The sequence below is a fragment of the Quercus lobata genome, chromosome 2 (genome assembly GCF_001633185.2).
Source record: "Quercus lobata isolate SW786 chromosome 2, ValleyOak3.0 Primary Assembly, whole genome shotgun sequence".
NCBI classification, from domain to species: Eukaryota; Viridiplantae; Streptophyta; class Magnoliopsida; order Fagales; family Fagaceae; genus Quercus; species Quercus lobata.
Window position 1 is genome coordinate 81,030,386 of NC_044905.1, and position 24,965 is coordinate 81,055,350.

The 24,965-nt window shown below is 34.0% G+C and overlaps 1 protein-coding gene and 1 pseudogene across 3 annotated transcripts; one reads left to right on the forward strand and one right to left on the reverse strand.

The window, feature by feature from the left end:
• Positions 1–24,965, reverse strand: part of LOC115972111 — a 94,730-nt pseudogene that overhangs the window by 65,183 nt on the left and 4,582 nt on the right.
• LOC115976830 (probable LRR receptor-like serine/threonine-protein kinase At1g53430) lies at positions 1,386–18,110 on the forward strand. Of its 3 annotated transcripts, XM_031098335.1 has the most exons (25): positions 1,387–1,825; positions 1,976–2,196; positions 4,495–4,666; positions 8,469–8,540; positions 9,125–9,193; positions 9,303–9,374; positions 9,458–9,529; positions 10,184–10,255; positions 10,339–10,410; positions 10,519–10,590; positions 10,689–10,760; positions 10,864–10,935; positions 12,115–12,183; positions 12,324–12,392; positions 12,568–12,630; positions 12,798–12,836; positions 12,933–12,982; positions 13,097–13,458; positions 13,622–13,820; positions 13,899–14,033; positions 15,605–15,723; positions 15,854–16,064; positions 16,150–16,387; positions 17,061–17,211; positions 17,445–18,110. In XM_031098335.1, the coding sequence occupies exons 2-25, from the start codon at positions 2,070–2,072 to the stop codon at positions 17,877–17,879; spliced, it is 3,084 nt and encodes a 1,027-aa protein (XP_030954195.1). In that variant the 5' UTR covers positions 1,387–1,825; positions 1,976–2,069; the 3' UTR covers positions 17,880–18,110. The 3 variants fall into 3 exon arrangements, with proteins under 3 accessions (XP_030954193.1, XP_030954194.1, XP_030954195.1); XM_031098333.1 differs by having other exon boundaries at positions 1,386–1,825; positions 13,622–14,033; XM_031098334.1 differs by having other exon boundaries at positions 1,386–1,825; positions 2,007–2,196; positions 13,622–14,033.

Consider the following 24,965-nt stretch of genomic DNA (forward strand, 5'->3'; position numbering starts at 1 on the left):
ATAATATTTAAAAATACCACATCAACATCACATTAACATTTACGTCAATGTCTTATTTTTAAAAATTAATTTATCAATTTAAAAAAAAAATTAAGAAACATAAAAACAAAATGAAAAACGTAAAAAACACATAAATTCAAATAATGTTGAAGAACATGAATAAACAACAACTTAAACCCAGATTAAAAGAACACAAGCACAGATCACAAGAACATAGTACTCAAAGATTTTCTTTTCCAACATTTCTCATATCACAAATTCAACTAAATACATAGAATTTCATCCCAAACATATCTCTAAAACCAGTAAATTAAAACCCAACCAAATCAACAACAAAACAACATATCACCGATTAGACCAACAAAACCCAACCTCTATGCTTCCATAAATTCCATCCAAAATCATCAAACCACAAACCACAAATCTCAACAAACCCCAGAGGCAGATCTACGTTTGAAATTGATTTTTTTTTTTTTTTTTTAAATCCAAAATACCCAAATGTTGCTCATCGTTTTCTCTGCATCAAGACCTCATGGCTTCCATGATCAAAACCTCAAATATCAAGACCCCCACAGATGCTGACATGCTCATCGTTGGTCAAGGGAGAAGCCTAAGAGGTAGACCCACAACCCAAATCACCCAATCAACCGCCTATCAACAGCTGGGATCAGGCTTGAGAGAGGAAAAGAGCAAGGGTCAGGTAGAGAGAGGTTTGAGAGCCACTGCCTAAGGCTTTGCCGTAGGGACCGACCACCACCTTAACTGATCTAGGCTTCACAACATCACAGCACACCCACCGATCTAGGCTTCACAACAACACAACACCACCGAATCCTTATTCCCGTTGTTGTCGAATCGCCGACACGACAGCATGCTCAACCAATCTGAACTTGAAGACGTTGTTGCGATCTAAACCCCTTCAGAAACTCTCTCCTTAATGAAGACAAAGGTAGCGAAGTCAACGAACCACCGCAGAAACTCTCCGACCAGGGAATAAAATTCTGATCGTAACCTCCACCACCTCTACTTTCTCCACTTGACCATAGAGGCCTTGCCGATTTGTGAGTATCGAATGATTAGAGAGAGTGAGATCGTGAGATAGAGATAGAGAAAACCGAACCTTCTATATTTTTGTGTTTGGTTCAGAAAAAATAAAATGCAAGAAAATATGAGAATTGAGAAATTAAAACTTTAATTCAAATCAAATTTTAATTTTCAATTTAAATTAAAATTAAGAAATTAATTTTTTTTTTATAATTTATATGTTGATGTGGTATTTTAAAATGTTAAATAAATTTTATTATTATTATTTTAATAATCACGTGACTATTTAATGTCTCAATTGAACACTTCATTTACGTAAGAGTTTTCTGTATACTAACGTGTCAATCGGTCACTTCATTTACGTAGAAGTTTTCTGTGAGTGAGTTAACCATAGAAATCAAAATAGAATTGATTTTTTTCGCCTTTTTTTGACCCGGCGGTGCTATCATGGATACTAATAGAAACTGAACCATTATTGAGGATTGAAAACAAGACAAGTCAAAGGCTTGCTGTCAGTGTGCACTGCAGCCAACGCTTCCAAGATACAACCTAAAAGAGTACAAAATCCTCCTGACTTTCCAGCCTTTTTCTGAAGTTCCTAAAAGAGTAGGGAGTTTGGTCAGAGACTATAATAGTACAAAATCCTCCTCACTTTCCAGCCTCTTTCTGAAGTTCCTGATAGATTACTGTCAAATTGCTTCTTCTGCCGCTTCATTTTAAGATTGGCATACGAATTCCTTTGACCAACGGGTCCTCGAACCAACCTGTCCCCCCTTTCTTGGTAAGCGGTTTCTTTTCATTCATTCATTCATTGATTCAAGGTAGTTGTAGCTTGCTTCCAAGTCCAAGCGCTAGCGGTAGAAGCTAGTAGCCAGAAGCGAAAATAATATAGTGACTAAAAGTGAATTTTCGCCCATTTTTTTTAACCCAGGCGGTGCCTTTTTCTTACTCTTTCCCTCCAGCCTCTATCTCTCTTCAATGTATTTATAGGTGTACCGTGGCAGTTTAAGTAGTAGTATTTTTATATGAGGAAAACGATGGGACTTGGGATTTCAGAATCCAAGGTTGTCTATGTTGTTGTTCTTGTCATTTTCGTTTTGAATTGCTTCACCCAGTTTGGAACGGACGCTCAAATTTTGCCACCAAAAGAAGGTATGTACTTTCCCATATAACACTATTAGTCTCTAACTGAACAATTTGTTCTACTCTGCTTAATCTTTTATGTTTTGCTGTTTTGTTTTCCGTGAATACAATTTCTTGGGAATTGTGTTTGATTTTCGACTCTTCTTCTTCTTATGCCAATTTCTTGCAAGACTTTTCTGTGTTTTCTACTGGTAAAACAAATTAATCGAGTGAATTGCTCCTCGAATTTAATCGATTTGGATTTTAAATTTCTAGTGACTCAAGAATTCCATAGAAGGAAACTATTACGAAATTTTGGCATAAATGTTTCTCTTCTTTTCTTGAATTCTTGGATCACTAGAAATTTAAAATCCAAATAGATTAAATTCTTCTTCACTTTCAATGGATGGGCTCATCTCTTTCAAAAATTTTATGCCCTGAGAAGTGAGAACCAAAAAATGTTAATTATCAGCAATATGTCTATTGAATGAGATATGATCCTGGTCCCTATTACGCTGCAACTTTTTTCTTTAATAAATTTTATTAAGTCATTATGTAACCGTTAATATAACCATTCACATCTACTTTTTGAGTAATTCTACTTACATAAACGATTTTACAAAATTTTTACAAACTACTGGTATAACTGATTTTTAATGGTTCTCATCTAGTCCTACAATTAATATTATTATTTTTTTACCTACTAATAACTACTCACCACATTAATAATTTTTTAAAAAATATTGTAAAATAGTTTGTAATTTTAACATTTTCCCTACTTTTATTGTAAAAATAATGTAAAATATTAAAAATAGTATATGTCTATAGTATTACTTTTAATTTATTTAAATAAGTAATATTATCATTAAATAAATTATTTCATTTAATGTACACATTGATTTATTAGGAAAATTCAATCTATTTATGTAAGCTGGTTGGAGGAATATTCAATATAATTAATAGAAGTAGGAAATATAATACTTCTACAGAGGCACACCTTTTTTTTTTTTTTTTTTTAATAATTTTATAACTTGTTGACTTGAAAGTTGGACCTTTTTTGCATATATAGACTCACCACTTTTTGTTAGCCAATCGCAACCACACAAATTAGTAAGTTGTGAAATTGGATTTGGGAATGGTTATGTTACGTTGGTACGTAATCTTGTAGGAAATAATTTGGTAGGTTGGTGATATTAAATGAATTTAAATTTTTTTTTTTCTTTTTTGGCTTGGATCATTGTAGATAACTTGAACTTGGCATCAATTAATTTGATTTTTGTTGACTTGACTAGATTTTGTTTGACGGGTATTAATTCCTTGTTTTCTCATTTATATTTTTTAAAAAATGTAAGCTGTTTTTAATTTTCTTGCAATAAGAATCTGCTTGACAATATAGCTTGATGTTCCAACCACTATTTTGACTATCATGCCCAAAACGTATATCTTTTGGTCAGACCAGGAATTAAAAAAAATGTTATTCAATTTAGTTTTTGACAACGTGATATGCTAATATGTCAAAGATTCGTTTGATTATTAAGCATGTTGGAATTGAAATCTGAAATGACACTAATTATTAGCTTAGTCTATAGAGAAGTTCTAGGACCACAATTTTTTCCACTTCCAATTTATATGGCAAATAATGATAGACTGCTTCACTTTTACTTAGACTTGCCATTCACTATTGACCACTTAAGATAGTTGTGAGAAAGGATGTAAGAAAGGGTGTTTCTATGTACATTTCATGTGGGTTTATTAAATAAAAAGAAACAATTACAATGTACCCACTTTTGTTTGATTCTATTACAATTTAGCATACAAACTTTTAATTATTACACAAACTTTCTCCTTTCAGAAATTGTAAATTTGGATAGAATCCCAATCAAAATGTAGCAATTCACTATATAAATTAAATTGTAATATGGTCAAACTATAAATTATGAATTGAAATTTACTCAAATAAAAATATGGTGTTTTAACTTTTACAAGAGTTAGATAAAAAAGAGGATCATACTTGGATTCTTTCTTTACTTTGGGACCCAGTGATATGCATGCATTCACAAAGACGGATGTGATTATTGAAGTATATGCACAGACGTTAGTTATCTAATTACTCACTTGTCATATTGCTTCTTAGAAAACTGTGCTACATAATATATGTTTTTTTTTTTTTTTTTTTTTTTTTTCAATAAGATGATAATAACAACTTTTTTGGCCTTTTTGTTTCCTTTTTCACTTGGATGTTCTCTAATTTTTTTTTTAATATTTTTTTCCATAACTTCCTTAATATGTATATAAATGCATATTACTAATTGACTTTGTATCTAACAGTGAAAGCTCTTGAAGCAATAAACTCAAAATTAAAAAACCTAAATTGGAAGATCAACGAAAATTTCTGCAGTACGAAGGAAAATTTCAAAAGAGACATTTCAGAAGACACGCTAAGCAATGTCACATGCAACTGTTCTCTCAGCGGAGGCACTGTTTGCAGCATCACACACATGTATGAGCTTTGTTTTTCTTTCACATTCTCCATATTTTTCTTGATAATAATGCACATAAAATGTTTACAGATATTTATTTATGCAGTTCATTTATAGCTAGATTCTAGAAAATAGTTTGCAAATATTTTAGCTTGATGCTTTACTATTGATATAATAATAGTAGTTGCTGACAAAAAATGGTAGGTTACACACAACTTGACCTTTAATTATCAATAATATTGCCTTTGGTATGAGATCATGAGGTCTTCTCTCCCCCTCACCAACTTCTCACCCTCCACCACCACCACAAACCTCTATACCATCTTCACAAATATTAGAGAACAAACTGCTGTTTGCTAGAGGGGGAACAACACTAATGTGATCAGGCCAAAGCGGATATTGAGAGAATTATGTTGATTGAGGAAATTAGTTGGTGACAAAAATCTCAACTACTATGTTTGAAGGAAGGGGTAAAAATACAAAGTTCTTTAATAGACTTGCAAGCTCTCATCGCCACAACAACATCATAGGGCGATTAGTGGTGGATAGGGGGAGATCACTAATTAGGATACCATCAAAGAGAAGATAGTGGATTTTTATAAGACTATTTATTCGGAGTCTAGAGTTTGTAGGCCTTTGTTGGATGGGATGATTTTTTTTTTTTTTTTTTTTTTTACTGTTTTGGAAGACGACATCGTAGCTAGCTGGATAGATGTTTTATAGAGGATGAGGTGTTTAAGGTAGTATCCAATATGAATGAGGATAAAGCTCCAGTCCTGCTAGGTTCACGATGGCTTTTTCCCAATTCTGTTGGGGTATTCTGAAGGGAGATATTATGAAGGTATTTCATTATCTCCATGCTCATGGTAATTTTGAAAAATGTCTCAATGTTACCTTCATTACTCTCATCCCAAAAAAACTTGGGGAAGTGGAGACTAAGGATTTCTGGCCGATTTGTCTGATTATTGGGTTTATAAGATCCTGACAATGGTTTTGGCCATTAGGCTTGATAAAGTGGTGCTTGGGCCTCAAAATGCTTTTGTCAAAAAGCGACAGATTTTGAATTCACTGTTGATTGCCAATAAATGCTTAGATAGCCACCTTAAATCAGGATTACCGAGAGTATTGTGCAGCAGACTTGGAGAAAGTGTATGATCATGTGCATTGAAATTTCTTGTTGTATATGCTTAGACGGTGTGGGTTTGGTGCTTAATGGAGGTAGTGGATATTCTCGTGTATTTCCACGGTTCCATTTTTGGTGCTTGTGAATGGTAGTCAGGGTGGATTCTTTGGTAGTTCATGGGGATTGAGATAGGGAGACCCTTTATCCCCTCACTTGTTTGTTATTGTTATGCCCTTAGCCAGATGTTTGAGAGGGCTAGGATTGACAACTTTGTTTCAGGTTTCTTGGCGGGTGGAAGTGCCTGGAAATTTTTAGAGATTTCTCATCTCCTCTTTGCAGAGAGTACTTTGATTTCTTGTGGAGCGGATCTAGAGCAAATTTGGCATTTGAAACTAGTTTTTGTTAGTTTCAGATTATTTTAGGTTTGAAGATAAATTTTGGGAAATCTAAATTGGTTCCAGTTGGTGATGCTCTCAATGTAGAAGCATTTGCTGGTATTTTTAGATGCAAAGTAGCTAAGCTACCTATGACCTATTTGGGTCTTTCCTTATTCGCTACTTTACGGCAAAAGAACTTTGGATTGGAATGTTGGAGAAAATGGAGTGGCGATTGGTTGGGTGGAAAAGATTATATCTTTCTTAGGGGGTTGTATAACTTTAATAAAGAGCACCTTTTCTAGCTTGCCTACCTTCTAATTATCTCTGTTTCCTATCCTGCTGAATATTGCTAGACGTATTGAATAATTACAAAGGGATTTTGTGGGTATAGGATTAGGAGATGAGTTTAAGTATCACTTGGTAAAGTAGAAGACTATTTGTGTACTAGTTCAAAATGGGGGATTGGGTGTTCGGGATTTGGTTTTATTTAACAAGTCTTTGTTGGGGAAATGATTGTGGAGATGGCTATGGAAAGGAATGCCTTGTGGAGAAGGTTAATTGATACTAAATATGGTAGCATGTTGGGTCGGTGTTCTCATAGGGTGTAGGGCCCTATAGGGTTGGTTTGTGAAATTATATCAAGAAGGGGTGGGATGATTTTTATCCTTGTATCATCTTTAAGATGGGGGATGGTTCTTCTATTAGATTTCGGCATGACTTTGGTGTGAGGGACTTCCTTTGGAGAATATTTTCTCAAAGCTTTTCAATAGTGCTAGTAACAAGGAAGCTTCAATGGCTGAGTTGCTGTTGTCTTCCGGGGCACTTTCCATTGGAATATTAGTTTTATTCAGCTGGTTCAAGATTGGGAGTTAGAATCAGTTGCCTCTTTTGTGGACCTTACATATGCAGGTTCTTTGAGAAGGAATGGGGTGAATAAAATGTGCTAGAAATTTTCTCCTCATGGTGTTTTTAACATTCTCCTTATTATAAACCTTTACAACCTCTAATCACCTATTCTTTTGAAACTTTTTGTGAAAACCAAAGGTGCCTACAAAGGTTAGTTTCTTTACTTGGACAGCAATGTTAGGGAAAATTTTAACTGTTGATAATTTAAGGAGGCAAAAACTGGTGGTGATGGATTGGTATTGCATATGTAAGAGGAACAGGTGGACTAGGGATCACTTCCTTCTTCATTGCCAGTAGCTCAAGAGTCATGGAAAATGGTGTGATCCCTTTCTGGGGTTCATTGGGTCATGCCACATAGTGTTGTGGAACTTATAGCGAGTTGGTCAGGCAAGTTTAATAGACTCATAATTGCTTTGGAGCATGATCCCTCTTTGTCTTATGTGGGTCATATAGAGCGAAAGGAATAAACGTACTTTTGAAGGGGATGAAGATCAATTCATGAGTTGAAGCTCTTTTTCTTTCGGACTTTGTTTGAATGGGCAAATGCTTCGGGTGTTGTTACTTTTGTTTCTCTTCCTGATATGCTTGATATTTGTACTTTCATTACTGTTTAGTGTTTTTTTTTTCTTTGTTGCCTCATAGCACACTGCCTGCGTGCCTTTTTTCTTTCTTTTTTTTTTTCCTTATACTTTTCAATGAAGTTTATTACTTAGCAAAATATATATATACACACATATATATATATATATTATGAAGTGGAGCCTATGTATTAAGAGATGGAAAAAAATTGGATTACCTAGTACTTGAGCCTGTATATATACTTGTTGCACATAAAATACACCATCATGCAACTGGATGGCAAAAACTTATTTTGATGGGAAATTTCTGGACTGAACTGATGAAGTGCATCCTAGCTACCTGACTTGTTTATTCTAGTACTTGAGCTTTAGTAACAATTAACAAGCTTGTACTAGTTGTAACAAAGGTTATTTAGGATAAGCTAGGAGCCTAATTAGTTACATAGGAGCCTATTTATTTGCACATGGGCCAGGAGCCTATGGCTTTAAACTAGCTAATAGCATGCATCCTTATCTAACTATAAATAGGCAAGCAAGTGTAATCTGTATTTGGTTTAGATAATCCAATACAAGTGTAAATCAAGAAGTATTTTCCAAGAGTGTATCTATTGAAGAGTTGAAACACCCCTAGCCTACTTTAAGCAACTTAATCTTTCCTTTGTCCCTCCAACGAAGTTCCTAATCTCACCCACCATCATAAAGCTTCAATAGATTTAAATTAAATTTGAAAAGTTAATTAAACTAGTGGTCTCTGTATATGCTGATTCTTATTGCATTTAGTTTCTTATTCTCTCTATCTCAATTATTTTTATGCATTTTTCTTTATTTGCTATGACAGTCAGCTGAAGCGTCTTAATCTAAGCGGAGTTCTACCAGCTGATTTTGGAAATCTTACTAATCTGCAAGAACTGTAAGAGAAACATTCGTGTTTTTCTGCATTTAAGAAGTTAATTAACCTCATCATATTATCATTTTTGCTGAATTTTCCATAGAGATTTTTTTATTATGAAGAGTAGTTATTGAGGTGTCCGCACATTCTTCATTTATTCTGTTCACTACCATATTTCTCATAGGGTTTTAGTTGGCTTTCTTAGAACTTGTAAAAATTAAGAGCATTACTTGTTATTAAATTAATGATGATATGGCTAACTACCATTAAAACAACAGAAACATTTAATTTCTATTGGATACTTAAAAACCAGCTAAGCATATATTATTCTACTAGACAGGTTCGTATATATCTTCTAGATTTAGTTGCCTAGTCCAAGCACACATTGATGCACCATGCCAACCATATTGTATTAACCATGAAAAATACTTCTATGTTTTCTGAGTGGATATTCACATTAATACAATCATTAAGGATCTTGGTAAGCCTTTTCCAAACAATCTGTAGTCCATTTTATATAAATTTTGACTTCATCAAAGATTGGCCTTTTTGTCTTATGACCTCGAAATTGAGAAAGACCAAATGAATTTTCTTTCATTTAACAGTGATCTCACTTTCAACTACATCAATGGATCAATTCCTTCTAGTTTCTCTCGGCTCCCTCTTGTAATTCTGTAAGTTATTTTTTGCATTTGTATCTATGAGAGCCTTATTATTTTCCATATAGGTGTTGACCAAAGGGGTCAACAAGTTGGTCATTTCCTAACAATTGGTATTCTGCAGGTCCCTTTTAGGAAACCGATTAAGTGGTGAAATTCCTAATGGAATTGGTGAGATTGGTTCACTTGAGGAGCTGTAAGTCTTGACATAGATTTTATTGCTTAATTAAAAGAAGAATGGTGTACAACCTGGGTTACAGTTTAAGTTGCATTTTATAGGGTTTTGGAAGCTAATCAGCTTGATGGACATCTCCCTGAAAACCTAGGAAATTTGAGCAACTTGAAGAGACTGTAAGACTTTTGCCTTTATTTTCCATTTTAATTTCTTCTTTGTATTTATTTTTTCTGTTTCTTTTTTTTTTTTTCCTCTCCCTGGGAAATAATATTTCACTAATAATGCATTCTGGTTTAAAAAGCTGCAGTATCTTTTCTGCAAAAAAAGTGTTTGATAATTCATAATGGGCAACGAAAACACACTGAGTTGAACCATAGAAGATAATTGCTAAATATGATGAGCTAATTCATTGATTTTAACAATATCCAGGGGTTTGTAATCTTTCCTTACATTTCTATTAACTCTACCAGTTTTTAACTTTTCTTCAGTTTGATACAATTGTATGATTTTTAGGATGCAAATGCATTTTTTCAAGATAAATTCCTCAAACAAGCTGTTATTCATGTTCATGCAAAAGTATATCTCATTCGGATGCTAGTATTTTTTTGTGTCTTCTCTGAGTTCAATGAAACTGAAGATTGTATTGGTCATTCATTTTGGATATTTCAAGTTTGAACTCATAGCTGTATGGATGGCTATCTTGCTTTTGATGTCATTGTGACTATGCCTTACACAGAGTATCTATATCAGCACCTTGTTTTATAGGTTTCCACAATAATTTGCTGCCTGCCTCATGGAAATGCATGACCGAATATTTCTTTATCTTGCAGTGTTCTTAGTGCAAACAATTTTACGGGCACAATACCAGAAACGTTTGGAAAATTAACGAGCTTAACTGAGTTGTAAGTAATTCAATTTGACATGATTAGTTGGACATATAGCTTTTAGAATACCAAAATTCCTAAACTTGAGATACTGCCTGCAGTAGGATAGATGGGACTGCAATATCAGGGAAGATACCTGGTTTTATTGGGAACTGGAGAAAACTTGATAGACTGTAAGTATTGTACTTAGTTAATTTTATCTGCCATTTTTTTCCTCTTGGAGTTTTGACTTCAAAACCTTTTTTTTTTTGGTTATCTAAGGAAATATTAATCACTTGCAGTTATATGCAAGGCACGTTCATGGAGGGCCCCATCCCTAGCACCATATCCCTGTTGTCAAATTTAACTGAGCTGTGAGTGCATGCTCCTTAGGCGGTCTTATACATTGGTACAAAATGTGAAATGTACGAAGATGGCACAAATGATTTTTCTAATCTTTCATGTTTGTCAGGATGATATCTGATTTGAAAGGGTTGAGTACTGGATTTCCTAATTTGAAGGATTTGAAAAAGTTAGAATATTTGTAAGTTATATTTTTTACTTGTTTTCTTGCAACAAATAATCCTATGTAATTAACTTTTCAGTTTTGTTAACTTTCTGATTTTTGTCTTATTCCTGTGCCTCAGGGTTCTAAGAAATTGCTTAATCACTGATTCAATCCCAAGTTACATCAGAGGCTTAGAATCTTTGGAGCGATTGTAAGTTTCTTAAAATGGGTATACTCATAGAGACGTTTTACTTGGGAATTTCTTTTTCTATATCTAGTTTGATTTCTTTTTTATGTTTTGGCTTCTGTTATTATGAGACTTCTTATATGGTTTACTCTAACAAGTGTTATGAAGTGACTTGAGATGAACAAAATGGAGTTTCAATTTGTTGTTCAAGTTGTTATTGATTGTCAACACTATTGTTCATTATTTTGAGATGATTGACTGCTACCAACATATAAACTTCGAGATTTTTATTCAATGAAAGAGAGGTCGGACGGCATATGGATATCTGACATAGGTTCAATTCTATCAATAGGGAATTGAACACTTTTTTCCGTACTTATAGGGAAACCAAACACATAAAGGAATAAAGCATCACATTATTTCTAATATCTGCCTACTAATTAATCGACCAAACTTAGTGATATTTATCCTCTTTCCAGATAGAGGTTGGTTTGGGATTAACTTCTTGTTGATGTAATATGAGGGATTAAGCATGTTAAGATTACTCTTTCTTCTTCTTCAATCACCCCCCCCCCCTCCCACCCTCAGTCCTTTTGTTCTTAGAGAAAGGAAAAAGGGTTGCTTGATTTATTTGCAATTATTCTGTATGCTATTTTTAGCAAGAAAGTTTCTTATTCTCATAAAGAGGAATAATGTAACTGAAATTGAAATTGTTCTCTCTTTTAAAACTAGGCTAACTTTACCACAATTTATCTATTTTATTCTTTATTCTCTCTCTCTCATTGAACTTTTCTTTCCAATATTTTTGCTTCTTGTTTCTCATTATGTTATCCATGGATAGAATATTTTATTTTGAGGACTTCAAGATACTAGATGGACTTGTGGTGATCCAGTGGCAATTGAATAATTTCAATTCAATAAATTCTACTGTTTATGCATTTTATTTTGAAATTTGCCTATTGCCTATATGTCACTGAATGAATGGTAATTTTTCTCAACATTTAATGGGAAAGAAGTGTAATATTTACTACTAAACTTTGTGCTGATGGCTTTATTTCTGCTAGAAACTGCATTTTGAAGTATCAAATTTTGCCTGAATATTATAGTACAACAAAATGAAATATAAATCTTGTTTAATGAATTGAATTCCATTTTCTGTAATTTATATATTTTTGATAATATGAAAATTTTATTTTCTTGTAGAGACCTGAGCTTCAATAATTTGAGTGGTCCAATTCCAGACACATTTTGGAATCCAGAGCTAAATTACATGTATGGCACAGAGCAAAAATTAGTTCAATTACGCAATGTTTTATGTTTAATTTATTTCTCAAATTCTCCTTGTTTGGATCCTTCACTGTGACTACTCATTTGGCAGGAAAAGACATGACACAAACATTTTATGGATGTAGGTACTTAACCAACAACTCATTAAGTGGAGAAGTGCCAAATTGGGTATTGGAGCACACAAAAAGTTATTGGTAGGTCTAATTTAAGTCCAGAATCTTTATTTCATTAGGCTCTAAATTTGTCAATGCACTTGTTTTTAATTGTGAGATCTTGTGTGAGTCATGTGTTTGAACTGTGAGCTTTTTGAATTCTCATTCTTTCCCAGTTAAGAATTTTTTCATAATGTCATGATGAAATGTATTGCAGGGATATATCTTACAACAATTTTTCAGGGTTACCTCAGATTAATTGTGAGACACGGTCACATGTGTAAGTTTCTTCTATATTAATCACTTTTGTAGTCAAAGCTTTTCCTAAAAAGGATGGAAAAAAAAATCACTACTAATCCCTCTTATATCAATGCTAAGTAAAATGTAAAAATGACTAACATATTCATTGTCTTGTATTGCCAACAATGTATCTTTATTATGAAACAGGAATTTGGTTTCCAGTTATTCATCTGTGGAGAGCAACCCGTAAGTTTTTTAACTTCCTAAGACACATTTACTCTGCCTGCTCAAAATGCATCAAAACAAAATTATTTGATTGGACCTAAACTTTTCAAATTCTAGAATTCCTTGGTGCTTGAAGAAGGGCCTTCCCTGTTCGAAAAAACCAAAACGTAAGTAAAGATACATATCAGATTGTGCTTTTATGAACTTTAATAGTTTACTATTGAAGTTATTTTTGACATTGATGGAACTATTGTATCACACACTTACTCTTATATCTGCAGATTACTCCTTGTTTATTAATTGTGGAGGAGAAATAGAAAAATTTGAGGGGAATGAATATGAACCGGACATAAATCCAGATGGGCGATCACAATTTAGTTCTATTTCTGAAGAATGGGGTTATAGCAGCACAGGGGTCTTCATGGACAAGGACTCTACTCCATACCGTGCACAGAATACATTTTCTCTGAATGTGACTGGTATCTATGAGACAGCTCGAGTTGCCCCTTTATCACTTAGGTACTATGGCCTTTGCTTGCGAAAGGGAAGTTACAAAGTAAAGCTCCACTTTGCTGAAATAATGTTCTCTAATGACCAGACATTTAGCAGCCTGGGGAGGCGCATATTTAATGTCTCAATTCAAGTGAGTTGACGGAGGATTTTCATGATTAAAATATAGCTTGTTATATGATACCTTCCAAGATTTTCTTGTTTTGAAAAGAGAAAGGATGTTCATCTTCCCGCTGGAGCTTGCAAAGTTTTAATTTGACATTTCCTTTTCCTTTTTAATTTTTATTTTTATCCAGGGAAAGTTGGAGTTGAAGGACTTCAACATTGTGGAGGAAGCTCAAGGTGTTGGTATACCCATCATTAAGGAATTTGATGATGTTCTTGTAAGTGGTAGCACTCTGGAGATTCATTTTTATTGGGCAGGGAAAGGAACTACTTCCATTCCTGTCAAAGGTGTCTATGGACCTCTTATATCTGCCATTGAAGTGACACCAAGTAAGTTTTTCCTGCAATTTAGGATTTCTACCTTTTTTGTCATTAACTTGCATGTACGTAATTCCTCTCCTTTTATAGACTTTGATGTTGGCGGCGGCCTATCGGCTGGAGCTATTGTTGGCATTGTACTTGCATCATGTGTGATCCTTGTATTGATTTTGGTGTTTCTTCGGATGAAGGGTTACCTAGGGAAGAAAGACCTTGAAGATAAAGGTAAGATCAATCACATTTCTTTTTACTAAAAAAAAGATGTGGAGAAAGTACCGTCGAGGGACTTTTTGATGGTTAGAAATTGCAAGTTGGAAATAGAATAACAAGATGTGTCTATGCTTTCTTTTTTTTTTTGGTCATTAGCAGTTCATGGTCATTAATTACTCTTTCACTCATACATGCACTCACATATACACTACATAGATAAATGCCCCGAGATCTTTTTCTGTAGCTTTGGCATTCAAGCCAATCCACCACCTACTCTCTCTCTCTCTCCACACACACCAAAATACTAGATCTAGTGCCATAACAGATTTGACTCCTTGAAACACTGTTTCTATATAAGAATGATGAATCATATATCAAACAATTGTATTGGAAAAATTGGGTACTATCATATAGCTTTGCTTCAGCTAAGTTCACAAGTTGAGGATAAGCAGACTCAAACCAATAACATCCGCCACATGGTAAATTGCTACCACTCAAGCCCCCGACTAATTTTACCATAGAGGCCAATGATAGACAATAACTGCCCCCAAACACAACTTACAACTTTCATCATATTGTGCTCTCCAAAGAGACTCTTCTCAAAATCTCAAAAAATGGTGTTGAGTTGGAATCCCATTTTAACTAAGGATTCTTGTGGTTCTAGAGGATCCAGTTACAGGAAAAAATCAAAGAACACTTTGCTCCTTAAAGGTATTATTGGCTAATAGAAGGTTCAGCTCTTTTAGCAATGCAGAAGGGCAACACTAGGCATAGGCATTGTACTGTGCAAAGATTAATTTACTGTGGGATCCTCATTCTCATTTCAACTTATATTTGGTATTGCCTATTCACAACTATTAAGTATTTTTTGATATTATACATCAAGAAGATGATTCAATATCAACACTTGGCAAAGATTCATAATCAACTGTATTTTGGTTTAATCGATCTTTAACAGTCCGATAGAAAGAGATAGTGAACCTTCTTTTTTATGGATGTGTGTTTTTCTATGTTCTTAACTCTGTTTACCTTGTAGAAATACATTTTATCATAGCAAAAGTATTGTTTTCATTCAAAAGTTTTCTTCAAGTTTGTTTTTGGTCCCTAATCTATTTAAAACATTACACATTATGTCTTTCCATCCACTCTTGTTTTTATCATATTTGTCTAACTAGGTGGTACTATTTTTAGCATTAGAGAATTTGAGATGTTTGACCTTGGTCATTACATTTAAACCAAAAAAGAAAAAAGAAAAAAGGAAAAGGACACAAACACAAGGTGAACATGTGGTGCGTAACTATTGGTTAAACGCATCGTATAAAAAATATTTTTAAAGAGGAAAAGGTAATTTTATTCAGTAGTTAAGGGACAAAAAATAAATCTTCTTGAAATTTAAGGTTGAATGTGTAACGTTTCAATAGTTTAGGGACAAAAAAATAACTTATTAAAGTTTATGGGTGAAAAACAAACTTCATGCAAACTTTTGTGATGAAAACAATATGTTTGCCTTTTATCATCTATACTTTCTGTTATTCTCTCTCTCTCTCTCTCTCGGAAATTTTCTAACTTCTTTTATCTTCTTACAGAACTACGTGGTCTAGATTTACAAACAGGTTATTTTACTTTAAGACATATTAAAGCTGCCACTAGGAACTTTGACCCTACAAGTAAGATAGGTGAAGGAGGCTTTGGCCCAGTTTACAAGGTAATTATGGATTATTGATATTTATTATTGGCAGGTGTTAATACTAGCAACATTTTGGCCATGTCACTAGTGTGAGTACTAATGCAAGATAGTAAAAATATGAATATGAAATTGCTTTTCTTGTTCTTAGGGTGTACTATCAGATGGTGCTTTAATTGCTGTTAAGCAGCTATCCTCCAAATCGAAGCAAGGGAACCGTGAATTTGTTACTGAGATAGGCATGATATCTGCATTGCAACATCCAAATCTTGTGAGGCTTTATGGATGTTGTATTGAAGGAAACCAGTTGTTACTAATATATGAATACATGGAAAACAATAGTCTTGCCCGAGCACTTTTTGGTAAGTCCTTCACTAACATCCACCTTTTTTATATATCAAGAGTAAGACTTATTGTTGAAAACTCTCCCTCGTTTTCCAATTTTAGGTCATGAGGAGCACCAACTACATTTGGATTGGCCAACGAGGAGGCAGATATGCTTAGGAATAGCCAGGGGGTTAGCTTATCTTCATGAGGAATCAAGGTTGAAAATTGTTCACAGAGACATAAAGGCAACAAATGTGCTCCTTGATAAGGATCTAAATGCCAAGATATCTGACTTTGGTTTAGCTAAGCTTGATGAAGGAGAGGAGACGCATATTAGTACACGAATAGCCGGAACAATGTCAGTTCTCTCTCTCTCTCTCTCTCTCTCCACCTTTATTTAGCTTCTTGAAATACAACTGGTTTCTGGTATAATAAATTTTAACATAGGTAGTGCAAAACAATATAAATAATTATGTGGATAGAGTGTCCCTCCAAATTGGGTTAGAGGAAAGTTCCTCCAACCCACTATGTGGCAATATGAAAAACTATCCATGAGTACTTTTAGTTACATAAATTATTTAATATTCACATGAATTGTTTATATTATTTAATGAATCATGGGATTTAATACACGTAGATAGTCATTATATACAACCATTTAGCAAGTTGAAAGAGATTTCTTCAACTTGATTTGGAGAGAAATTGTCCATAATTTCTTGTTAAAAAAAATCTTACCAAATGCTCAAAAACTCACTTTTTGTAGGGTCAGAGTGAGCATATTGGATTTAATATATAATGTGTATAATAAGACTTAACCAACAATGACTTAGAATTTTTATTTTTTCATTTAATATTGTAGCAGTGTTGTGATATAACACGTTGCACTTTCATTTTTATACGGTAATATGTGAGCAGAAAACCTTTCACTTATATTTAGAAAATGTTTTAGATGTTTTTGTAATGGGATATTAGAAAGCCTTTATTAGCTTGCACGCATACTCACTATTCTAGTGCCATCTGTTTTTCTTCAGAGGTTATATGGCTCCTGAGTATGCAATGAGGGGTTACTTGACCGATAAAGCAGATGTTTATAGCTTTGGAGTAGTAGCTTTGGAGATTGTTAGTGGGAAAAGCAACACCAATTACAGGCCAAAGGAGGAGTTTGTTTATCTTCTGGACTGGGTAAATATTTATGCCATTCTTAAGAGGATCCTTTTTTGTTAACAATTGTTACTATTATATTTTCTTTACAGTGAATAAAAGGTTGCTTAATTTGGGAAGATACAAAAATTCTTTTCTATCTTGTATATATATATTAATACACTTTCATGCTTATCATCTTCTCTAATTACCAACTTGGGAAGTATGCATGACATCATGAATGTTTATCTTTGCTCTTTTACATGCAATTGAAGGCCTATGTCTTACAAGAGCAAGGAAACCTGCTCGAACTTGTGGATCCAAGGCTTGGTTCAAGCTACTCCTCTGAAGAGGTGATGAGGATGCTCAGCTTGGCTCTTTTATGCACCAACCCCTCTCCCACTCTCAGACCATCAATGTCTTCTGTAGTAAGTATGATTGAAGGAAAATGTGCAGTACAAGCACCAATAATAAAGCGCAGTGAAACTAGCTTGGATCCAAGGTTTAAAGCTTTTGAGAAGCTTTCACACGATAGCCAAACACACGTGAGCTCCACCTTTTTGCATGACAGTCAAACGCAGAGAGACATGTCAATGAATGGGCCATGGATTGATTCCTCTTTTTCTATCCAAAGTAAGGATGAGATTAGCGGAGACCATTCTTCATCAAGCAAGCTTCTTCAGGATCTTCATGACGTAAATCTAGAGTGACTGATGAATAGAGAAAAATACACAGGATTTTTTTCCCCAATCAAATTGAATTCTTGGATTTGGCTCGAGTGGGATTAGATTCTCTCTTATTTACAGATGGATGGACATGATACATTATCTAATAAATAAACATGGAATATGCTAGTCAGTAATTCGGGTAAGTACAAAAAAATTATGATCTTTTTTCTCTGTTTTAAGAATTTATTATAATTTTATTTGTATGTAGAACAATTTGGACTAGGATATCTAACAATTTGAACAATGAGGGAGCTATGCATATAGTTCCTAGACCTAATCTAGGTAACGACTCAACTTACATCCTTCGACCGGTCCACTTTAAGCCAAGGTGTACTTCCCACAGATTTTTGGGGAAACTTGAAAAGGCCTGTCTTGGACATTTGTGCCCACAGTACCCTCAATAGGAATTTTGTGAGGGAAGGAGGAAATTTTCCCTTTTCTGAACCTAGGATGGACAAAAGGGCAGGATGTGCCTTGGTTGGAAGATATTCTTTGAAGAGAAGCTCACTTCCAAGGAAAAGTTTATTGATTAAATAGTAAATAACATTTGATTTGAATGAAATTTGATATGTATGTGAAGAAAATAAATAATATGTAATGTAACGGTTAGATTTTCAAAATTCACATACATTAAAAAGATATAAGAGAAGTTTGAATGATTTCTCTTCAAACTAATTTGGAGAGAAACCTTGTTCATTTTGTAGTCACTTTTCTTGGTTGAATAAAAAGTGTTAGGGCCCATTTGAATTGACGGGAGAAGGTGGGGAAGTGAAGTGGAGGGGAGTAGAGTAGAGTAGAGTTCGTTGAAAGTAGGCTAATTTTGGGCTAAATTTACTCTACTCTATTTTACTCAACTTCTCCTTTCTCTTGCTCTCTCTCTCTCTCTCAATCCAAACGAACTATTAAAGATTCAACATTTAGTCCATGACCACTCTTTTTAGTCCCATAAAGTAAAGTAAAAGCCAAAAGGAAAAGAATATGAGGAAGCAAAGGAGGAGCATAGATTAGTGGAACTTTATCCTAATTGAATTTGGATGGTCCATGCTTGTCCTAGAACAAACCGGGAAGGGGAGAAAATAACAAAAAGAAAAACAAAAGGTTATAGAGGAAAATGAGTTCAGGCCCTGCCCGTAGAAATGTCAAATATTGTGTAGGTAGATTGGTCCCTATCTGATTAGACAAGTTTCTGGTGATTTCAAGTTGGTTCAATTTGGACTGACTGAATTCAATCCATTTCACCTCATGAATGTAGAAAAAATATGTAAAAATATCTCTTCATGTCCGTTTGTGCATTGGAAATTTGGCTGCAAGTAGCCCAATATTGTCAAAAATAATATATTCTTGCTAAAAAGAACAAAGATTTTGAGCTTGACCATCTAGCTCCATTTTTTATCTATGAAATTGTAATTGTCTCTCAATCAAATCAATTTACACTTATGAATCATTTAAATTATTAATGGTTGGGAGCTTAGTTCAGGGAAAATTATACTTTACCACCTTAAACTATTCCACTGATTATACTTTACATCCTAAACTTTTTGAATACACAATTTGCACCATAAACTATGATTCTTGTTATACTTTGCATCCCAATATCAAGTTTGCCGATTAACTTTGATGGAAAAATATGGTACCATGTAAAAATACCTAATTGCCCATCTTCTCAATCTTTTAAAAACAAAAGATAAATTATAATTTATTAGCCTAAACTATACTCATAATTCCACTTTACACCCTAAACTTTGAATTTCTATCCAAGTTAATAGCAAATTTAGCGTTGGGGTGCAAAGTGTAATAAAGTTCATAATTTAGAGTGCAAAATGTGCATTTGAAAATTTTAGGGTGCAAAGTTTAATGTGAGGTATAGTTTAAGATAGTAAAGTATGATTTCCCCCTTAGTTGTTAAGGGAATCTTGCTCCCAACCTTTTTTTTTTTAAGGAAAAATCTTGCTACCAACTAGTTGCATTATACTAGTTTATTTCCTCACAAACCTAATGTTCCACATTCAGTTTTGAAGTATTTGTTATCTTTAGAATTTTTTGTTAAAAAAAGACTCTGATTTTTTGAAGCATTTTATCTGAGGCAGAATTTTTATTTTTATTCTTTGAAAGTAAGAAAAAAAAAAATATATATATATATATATATATATTAAAAAAACTATAAATTAAAGGATCCAATAACAGATTTTTTTGGAAAAAAATTAATCAATTTCTATAGTTCTTTTATGTGAGAAAATGAAAATAACGAAATAAACTAGAGATTTACCATTCTTCTATTAAAAGAAAAAAAAAAAAAAAAAAAAAAAAAAAACTAAAGATTTACCTCTAGTCATGATTGTTCAAGTATTATTTGGAGATAACCCACTTGAAAAGTTATTGTAGGGGTGAAATTCCCAAAACTAACAGTGGGCCTGGGAATCCACACGAAGCCTAACCATGACCCAATGGGGAATAGGGGCCCAAATGACTTTTGGCCCAACCCTGTTGAGCCTGGTTCGTTTTAGAAGACGTCCGAGGAGGAATGCCTCCTCGGACACGCAAATATGGGCCCAGTAAGCACCCCCTCCACAGTGAAGAACCCATCCAGGCAAACGTGGGTAGGAGGGTGAGCCTCACGCAGCAGGAAAGAGGAAAATGTAAGACATCAGGGAGAAGCCACAACTGCCGCATTAAATGCAAGAAAGCTATCTTTTCAGCCGTATTAATGTGGAGAAGACAGGCGAACAGTGTTCCATTGGTCAGTGCAACTCACAGAGGGATAAGGGAGATGTCCGATGGGACAGACACTCAAGTGAAGGTCCAGATGACTAACAAGTGTAAGGTTCTTATCAATTCAAGGAGGCTGTATAAGAGAAGGAGATCCCCATGAAGAGGGGATCGGAGAATTAGGAAAAAGAGAGAAAAAGGTGAGAGAACTCGGTAGTCTATAAACAGAGCAAAAAGTGCACTTATTCATCTACTCGGATCGATATCCCCTTAAGCAAAAATGGAATCTTCTCACGTTCAACACATTGCATGGCGTACGTCTAACTGACATTCACTTCGTCCAGTCCTAGCTTGGTAACCCACTCTCTACAAATTCATTGTTGGAGGATTTTTGGGCCAGAACCACTTACTTGCTGGGCCTGAGCCCCAAGAAAGCCGCCCCTACAGTTATATATTCGGAGAAAATTCTTCTAGCTTATGCCTAAAACCCTTTGATGGAAACACAAGCAATTTTAAAAGTTAGTGTAGTGGGCAGAAGCACGTCATTAGATTATAAGTTTGTTTTTTTTTGCTTATTTTATATATTGTTTGTGGGTTCTACACTATTTTTTGTTTCAACTTTCTCTCAAATAATCTAACTTTTAATTTTTTTTTTAAAGAAAAAGCTAGTTTTTAACTTTTAATCTCAAAGTATTATAGTAATAATAATAATATTGAACCTGCAATAAGCACCAAAAAAAAAACAAAAACAAAAACAAAAACAAAAAACAACTAAGATCGTGCAAAAAAATCTTGTGGGATTGCAATAAGTTACTGTACTTAACTTTTTGAACAAAAATAGTACTGACACTTTAAGCAAGTTGAAGAAAAACAAAAGCTCTTTTTTGTGGAACCCATGTTGGACGCACAACAGGACATGATCAATAGGCTAGCTTCTAAGCATGTGATTCAAAAATATTACTTCAAGAAGCTCTCATTCCTCAGTGTATGGAGGGATTAATTATGAAACATGATAATAATAAATCTATTATTAAGAATCTAAAACTAACAGATATATAAAGGAAGGGCACTCCATCCAAATACAAGGCTCAGTTTGAGAAAAAGCATATTTAGCCAAGAATATATAAATATTGCTATTTAGGGTGTGTTTGGATAGAACTTATTTTGTTGAAACTGAAAACTAAAAACTGAAAACACTGTAGCAAAATAATTTTTAAATGTGTGAATAGTACCGTGGGACCCATTTTTAATGAAAAAATTGATAAAAAAAATGAAATTTGTGGGTCCGTGAACAATGCACGGATACACTGTTCACGTAAAACTGGTCAAATGTTGCGGCTACTGTTCATGTACAGTACATGAACAGTAGCCGCTTGTGAGGGGGAAAACGCGTGAAAAAAAAAAAAAAAAAAAAAACGTAAAAACTGAAACGCAACGCAGCAAACGCCAACCCAAACACACACTTAGTGTGCGTTTGGTATTAACTTAAAAAGTCAACTCTATTTTATTATTTAACTTATTTTTACTACTATTCATGGGTTACATTGAACTTTTTAGTACTATTTATGGGTCTTACTGTACTATTTTAGCTATCTTTTAACTTTATCTATAGTACTTTCAGTAAAAAAAATTCAGTTTCAGCTAAATAAACTATTTCCAAATGGACACTAAGGGTCTGTTTGGATATAACTTATTTTGCTGAAACTGAAAACTGAAAACATTGTAGCAAAATAATTTTTAAATGTGTGAATAGTGCCGTGGGACCCATTTTTAATGAAAAAGTTGCTGAAATGTGAAATTTGTGGATCCGTGAACAATACACAGATGCACTGTTTACCGTGGAAAAGTCAACATTTGGGGTTACTGTTCATGAAACAATGCATGAACAGTAACCGCATTCCCTGAAACGCATGAAAACCCAAAAGAAAAGAAAAAAAAAAAAAAAAAAAGGGAAAACGCAAAACGTGCAAACACTAAAACGCAACGCGTATCCAAACATCACCTAACTAAAAAACCATTCTTGTCATGTACTACAAAATTGCTCAGTGAATAGTAACTAAATAGGAACAATTTGCAAATTGTTTTATAGATTCTCATCTATGCTGCTCTTTTTAGTCGACTAAAGAGAATCATTGGGCTTTGATTTCATAAATGTACATCTTTGAGATATCAAAAGTAGTTATAACAAGCCTCCTCCACATTCTCTATGAGTTTGTTTGAGAACGACTTATTTAGCTGAATTGAAAATTTTTTACTGAAAGTATTGTAGATAAAATTAAAAAATAACTAAAATAGTACAGTAAGACCCATGAATAGTACCAAAAAATGCAATAAGACCCATAAATAGTAGTAAAAATAAGCTGAACAGTAAAAAAAGTTGGTTTTTTAAGCCAATGCTAATCGCAACCTACATCTAAATAATGTTTCGATGGGAACCAAATGGTGACTAAGGATAGCATGTGTAACCTATAGTATGTAGAGAGATTTATATATTGCTAATTACAAGAAAAATGGATTATATGACATTCATTCGATCTATCATCCTTAATGTGCATTGCAAAATCAAGTGGTTTCCTATTACTGATCATAGTGGATATAACTTCCTCTACAACTAGCCCTTTAGACTTTAGTAATCCCTTGCAATGTTGATGCAACATTAGGCCCTCTGAACAACAAGAACAATGATCACCTGTGGAAGGGTTCTAGGCTTATTGGAGTTTAAACATGTCCCCAAATGCCAATTCCAAAAACAAAAGATAGTAGAAGGAACTAGGAAGGATGAAGCAAATCAACTTTCAAACTTATGAAATCAGAGGCCATCATCACCTGTTGCCCTGTCTCTATTGTACAATTGTACTTTGTTTCCACTAAAAGGCTAAAAGAGGGATTTTAGATGCTCAAGTTCTTTGTTCCCATAGCCTCAATAACATAAATTCTTCTTTGTAGACTGCTTGCACTAGTAGGCATTGTATGTCGATTTTAGGTGATGATTGAAATTCATAATGCAATTTCAATTTCCTTAGAAGGGCAAATGAGATAAGCATCATATAAAGCCGCTATCTATCATGAGTCAGCTTCTACAACAATCTGAGCCCTTCATGGTTGGAAATGTTTTCAATATTTGACAAGAGGATGTGAGTGCAATGTCACCATTCATCAGCTAATTTAAATGCCACTAGGTTTCACAGCTTGAACTAACGTGGAAGACGACTGCATCTACTCTGCAATCTCAAAATCTCTTTAGTAAAAGCTCATTCAAAACCCAATTGAAAGTGAACTTCCAAGGCAAAAATCCTCTCTCAACCATCTCAATCAACAACTTCCTAGCCACCAACAAATCATTTGATTTCTTCCTCACAAACATCACACTTATAAACATATTATATGTATCCAAATTGGGCAAGCAAACCCTACTACCCTTCTTTTCAAACACCCACAAACCCTTTTCTATCTCTCTAGCATCACAAAAATGATGGATCACCATGTTATACGTTTGAACATTCAGCTCACACTATAGACACCTAATTTTGTTCTTCTTACGACTCGAGTTCCCGTTTCCTAATGATGGTACTACTTTGAGGCCTAAGGTTGGTTTAGGGCCCAATCCCGTGAAAATTAACTTGAGGAATTATTTATGGTAAATTTAACTTAATTTTGGAAGAATAAAACTATTTTTGGAAAAGAAAGGTTGCTGAAAAACCCTAAGTGTGCTTGTGCATACACGTGTATGCGCACGCACACTCAAGCCATGCGTACGCATGCTTAGGGTATACACATGCATACCTTGTGTATGCTCACATAGTTAGGGTTCTAGAATTATATGAAAGGAAAACTTTTTGCATTTAAATTTGTGTGGAGTGAATCCCACATCATCTGGGAGCCGCCCCACACCCTTAATTTACCACTATATAAAGCCATAAAATGTACTTTTGCAAGACACAGAAAAATAAGTGAATATACGCGAGATTCACTAGAAAAGAGTGAATCAAAAAGGGATTTTTTCACAAAATATCCTCAAGTCATGTTTTATCTGATTGAGACCTATTCTAGTTTTGATCTTTGAGTTTTAATAGTTTACAAATCTTTTGGTTTGTTGTTGATTAGATTGACTAAGGGGAATGGTCAACATCAAGCTCTAAGAGAGTTCTAGTGTTGAGATAAAGGTTCTAACTTTGGCTCTTCAATTTCCTTTACTTTGTATTGGTCTATATGTTTATGTAATCATAAGATGTTTGTGTAGGTCAAGTTTACTTTGAGTTTGTATTATAAATATGATAGGTTGTTAGATTTATTGTTTTGCTTTGTTTTTCTATTTTGAGTTGCTGGGTGAAGGTTCTAGATGTGTATGCGTGCGCATGCTTC

Coding starts and splice junctions, on each gene's coding strand:
- LOC115976830 (XM_031098333.1), top strand. CDS start 2,070: ATGAGGAAAACGATGGGACTTGGGATTTCAGAATCCAAGGTTGTCTAT. Junction 12,631..12,797: donor TGTGAGACACGGTCACATGT/GTAAGTTTCTTC, acceptor ATTATGAAACAG/GAATTTGGTTTCCAGTTATT. Junction 15,724..15,853: donor GCTTTGGCCCAGTTTACAAG/GTAATTATGGAT, acceptor TCTTGTTCTTAG/GGTGTACTATCAGATGGTGC.